Raw genomic sequence first — 4,252 nt, 5'->3', positions numbered from 1 at the left:
CTAACCCCCCGGTCGTGTTGTGACATGTGTGCGGTCAGTGCGGCAGCTCGGCCACTGCGCCGAGTAATTGGAGAGGCTCGTAAAGCTGTTCTGCGAACGGGAAGGACTCATGAAGATGTTAAGAGAGACGGGTGGGAGGGCTTCAGCAGCTGGGTGTTGTTCGGGTCACACCACGTGCCTCCCAGACGTCCTGTGTCCAGCTGTGGCCCCGGGGCTCGTGGGGCAGGAAGCCCAATGCTGCGTTCAAGCGCAGCTGGACCACTGTGGCTGTGGGAACGGGTTTGAATATGTGTGTGTGTCTGAAAGTGAGTCAGTGTTTGTGTGGCGATGCTCGCACTCACCGGAGGCCCATTGCTATCCTGTGTGGTAGGCCTTTCCTTAACCCTCCACCACCATCCCTCACGCGCGCACACACACACACACACACACAGACGCACTCACGCACAAGAGCACAGCACACGCATAGTTAACTCCCCATTGCCTTCCTCGCTGTGCCCTTTGGCCAGGCACGTCCTCAAACGCAGCACAAGACACCAGCGCATACACATGGCTACAATCAAACAGGGATGCATGGCCCCCCGAATAAAGGTGTGATGGAAATTCAAAATGATGGCACTTATCCACACTTTGTGCCTCTTAGCGCGTTGATAATTGCAAACACCTGCACACACACACGCACACACCAAAACAGGCATCAAAGAAGAAGGGCCACACTGGGATAGCTGGAGGGGGCACACACACCTGGGCAAAGCAGAGCGCTACCACATGGCTGAATGTTAAACATGAAACCTCCTGGCATCACGCGGCAGCCAAAACTCTGATTAAATAGCCGGCGCACGATGTCAGGATGCTGTTAGCCACATGAAGGCTGAAGAATGCCTTGCTAATAGGATATCCATAGTAATATAATGCTTCTGTCTGCCTTCACATTTGTGAGGATTACAGTGGAACGTCCCCAAATTGGTCCAATTTGGCATTCAGCACCAAGGTCAGCTTTTCTACAGCTATTCACAGTATTTTTCTGTTAACTCAATGCCACACACGCCACACAGACAAAAGTATAGGGACACACTTCCACGCTAAACTCATCCAAGTATAATTTGGTGAATTTGCTTTGAGCAAGTGCTGAAACAGAAGAGCAGGGACCTTCCTTAAACATTTCTCACAAAGATGAGGATGGATGAGTCTAGTTCAATTTATGACAGAAAAGAAAATTAAAAGTACTTTTCTCCAAATAGCCTATCCAGTGAAGTCTTGGATCACGAGGAGCTCTTTTACTGTGAAAATTTTCCACACATTTTCATATCTTCTATTGCCATATGCTTTTAGCTAATATCACCATCAAATAAAAAATAACGCCATTCATCCACAACAGCAAAATGTTCAGACGTTGTCACAGGTCAAGATGTCAGCATTTATATTGGGCATGTGTAACAAAACAAAATGTCTTTATCAAGGTTGCAGGTGATCTGACGCCTATCTGAGCTAAATCTGGGTTAATAGGCAGGGCACACCCTGGAGTGGTCGCCATCCAAACAAGGACGTTTAGATTACTATTCACACTCACATGCACACTGATGGACTGAGTGTGCATGTTTTAGACATCATTTGAGCATTTACATTAAGTGTGCTTTAGAAACTTAAATCCCATTCATCACAGACGTTCAGACTAAAGAGTACACAATTTCGAGTCCTCAATTAACCTAATATGAATGTTTGTAGAACGTGGGAGGGAGCCAGAGTACCAAAAGGAGAGAATTAAAGCCAATACGAATCTTAAACTTCAAAACTCTGAGGCACAAGTGCTATCAATTAAACAAACATGCAGCTACATTCAAAATCTCTGCAATAAAATTATACTGAATGATACAAATACGACCATGGAAGTATAATTTCCTAAATGAGCACAATTTAGAGAGAACACAGTCAGACACGAGTGAGGTTACACAGTAACCAGGATGCGATGCGCCTTTGCGCTGCTAGATGGCGTCCGCGACCACTGGAAGACACTTCAGGTGTGATGGTGGCCCGCTGTCAAGCGTCAGACTATATGCTCCGATCTTTTAAATTTTCAAACACTTGTTTGGATTCGCCAAGTAGCTGGAATATACAAAACTGTATTTGTGCCAGCATCCCTTTGGTTTTAAAGTTAAATGCCTCCATGTCATGATTTTGTGGAAATCATGAGTGATTAAGTTAACATTATTCCACAGTTAACTCATACATTTCATAGCACATGGTTAACTTTTCCTAAATCGTCAGGTCCAAATGAACAATATTACTGTTGATAAATAAAAAAAAAAACAAGTTAAAAAAACAAACAAAGTGTGTTCATGAAGTAACAAATTTATTTGCCTTCCAAAACGAAGAACGACATAAGCGCATTAAACATCTTTGGCTTCAAAAAAGTAGGAAAGACAACTTTATATATATTTTCTTATAAAAATGCAGTGAACGGACTTCCACAATACAAATCTCATTTCAATATGAACTTTACTGGCTTTGTTAGCTGTACAAATATAGTGCATACTCTTTTTCCATTTGACAATTAAAAAAATCTAACATGGAGCAAAAAAGAGAACTAGCAAGTGTCATTTGAGAGTCTTTACGCTCCTTGGCAGTGTTCACCAGGGTCGCCACACCGAGTCCGTGTTTCCCGACGGAGCTCCGGGGGAGACAGCAGCCGGCACCGACACCGGCGTCCCGGGGCTGTTGGCGTAAACAGGAATGACGGGACCGTTGGGGGCAAACGCCGCGTTGGGTATGAGGAAGGCAAATTGTCCGTCCGTGGCAGGCACAATCTGGAAACCGCCGTACACTTTGGTGGCGTCCGAGTTGGGTAAAGTGGCCGGAGAGGGCGCTCCCTTACACGGCACGCCGCTCATGGGCAACACCTGCGGGGAGGACCCGGGGATCTGCACCATGGGCTGGCCGAACGAGGGGTGCGTTGGTCCGGCTGCAGGGGGGATCTGGTGCTGACTGGGGTAGTTCATGGCGTTGATCTGCGTCATGCAACTGGCGAGGTGACCGAGGAGCCGCGTTCGGACCTCTGTGTTGACGCCCTCGCAGGTGGACAGAAAGCGGGTCACCTCGTTCATACACTCGCTGAATCCGGCGCGGTACTTGCCCAACACGGTGGGGTCGGTGTTGAGGGCAGCTGCGCAAAAAGAGGACGGCAATTAATATCAGCTCCCGACACTTTTGTTTCTTTTATTTTTTTGGAGAAATATGTGGTCGAAGAGTCGATCGTGCATCCGCAACTCACCGGTCATTTGAGCTCTCTGGAGGTTCCGGAGATGTTTCACCGTCATCTCCAGGATGTCTGCTTTCTCCAGCTTGGAGTGTCTGGAGCTCTGCAAGAAAAGGGAACATAAACACACAGTCAGGATCCAGGCGATCATCTCCACATTTTGGTCAGCTTTTTTATTCCCCCCCCCCCCAACTTGACTCCACCAGCCTAAAAGTACTTACATCTTTCTTGAGGGCATCCAAGATGAGCGTTTTAAGTTGCCCCAAACTCTCGTTGATTCGGGCTCTTCTCCGCTTCTCCATTATTGGCTTAGAAGACTTTAGGAAATAACGAGTGTGGTATTAATAAACACCAAAGTGCGCGTAAAAGGCATATTAACGTGTCTCAATATGGAAGTGGTAGATGTCGATAAACTCACCTTTCTGTGCTCGGAGGCTGTTTTAGGTTTATCGGGGGTCGTGTTCATGCTTGCCGGGGTGGCAGCGACCGGGGAAGAGGACGATTTTTCCATCATGTCGGCAGGCATCTTTACGGCAAAATCAATTATCCCTCAAAATGCAGCAAAATATGGTCCACCGATGCAAAGAATAATTGATTAAAAAAAAGTTCCGCGTCAGTGCACCAAGTTAGAATCCGATAGGGTGACGTGCCGCTGCAAGTGTGCGTCTGCGTGTGTCGGCGCGTCTGCGTGTGGCGTGTATTTATATCTTGCCCCGCACGCGAACGGCTCGTGTGAAACTTCCCAAACTTTCTTTCCCACACTAACTTCCCACCAATCAGGACGAGGCGCACGCGGCCCGGGGGAGGACGGCTCGTGGTCGGCGCCCTCCCATTGGCTGCGTGGCGGCTCGCAGCTGGCGGCCAATGGCGCGCCGCCCGGGCTGAGGGCGCAGCCGGGAAACTGCCTTCCAGTCTTCAATCATCACACGGCGGGCACCCGCACGGGAGCAGGCGCGAGCGGCGAGGCACCCTTTCGCTCCCGGAGCGCAAACATAAACAATT

General features: G+C 48.4%; 1 protein-coding gene across 1 annotated transcript; it reads right to left on the bottom strand.

The window, feature by feature from the left end:
- Positions 1-2,330: 2,330 nt before the first annotated feature.
- Positions 2,331-3,994, bottom strand: hes1 (hes family bHLH transcription factor 1). The gene is made up of 4 exons (XM_088313106.1): positions 3,669-3,994; positions 3,472-3,567; positions 3,266-3,353; positions 2,331-3,157 (listed from the first exon to the last, which is right to left on the bottom strand). Exons 1-4 carry the CDS (start codon positions 3,774-3,776, stop codon positions 2,625-2,627), a joined length of 825 nt encoding a protein of 274 aa, XP_088169232.1. The 5' UTR covers positions 3,777-3,994; the 3' UTR covers positions 2,331-2,624.
- Positions 3,995-4,252: the final 258 nt, after the last annotated feature.

This window comes from Idiotropiscis lumnitzeri, chromosome 13, assembly GCF_059441095.1.
Source record: "Idiotropiscis lumnitzeri isolate Australia: NSW breed Sydney's pygmy pipehorse chromosome 13, RoL_Ilum_1.0, whole genome shotgun sequence".
Classification (NCBI taxonomy): domain Eukaryota; kingdom Metazoa; phylum Chordata; class Actinopteri; order Syngnathiformes; family Syngnathidae; genus Idiotropiscis; species Idiotropiscis lumnitzeri.
The sequence above is the reverse complement of the archived record's forward strand: the minus strand, read 5'-3'. Positions and strand labels throughout refer to the sequence as shown.

Bases quoted from the DNA above. Each gene is read 5' to 3' on its own strand.
- hes1 (XM_088313106.1), bottom strand. From the start codon at position 3,776: ATGCCTGCCGACATGATGGAAAAATCGTCCTCTTCCCCGGTCGCTGCC. The intron at 3,568-3,668 runs GTGAGTTTATCG...TATTTCCTAAAG, and splicing joins CAGCCTCCGAGCACAGAAAG to TCTTCTAAGCCAATAATGGA. The intron at 3,354-3,471 runs GTAAGTACTTTT...CTTTTCTTGCAG, and splicing joins TGGATGCCCTCAAGAAAGAT to AGCTCCAGACACTCCAAGCT.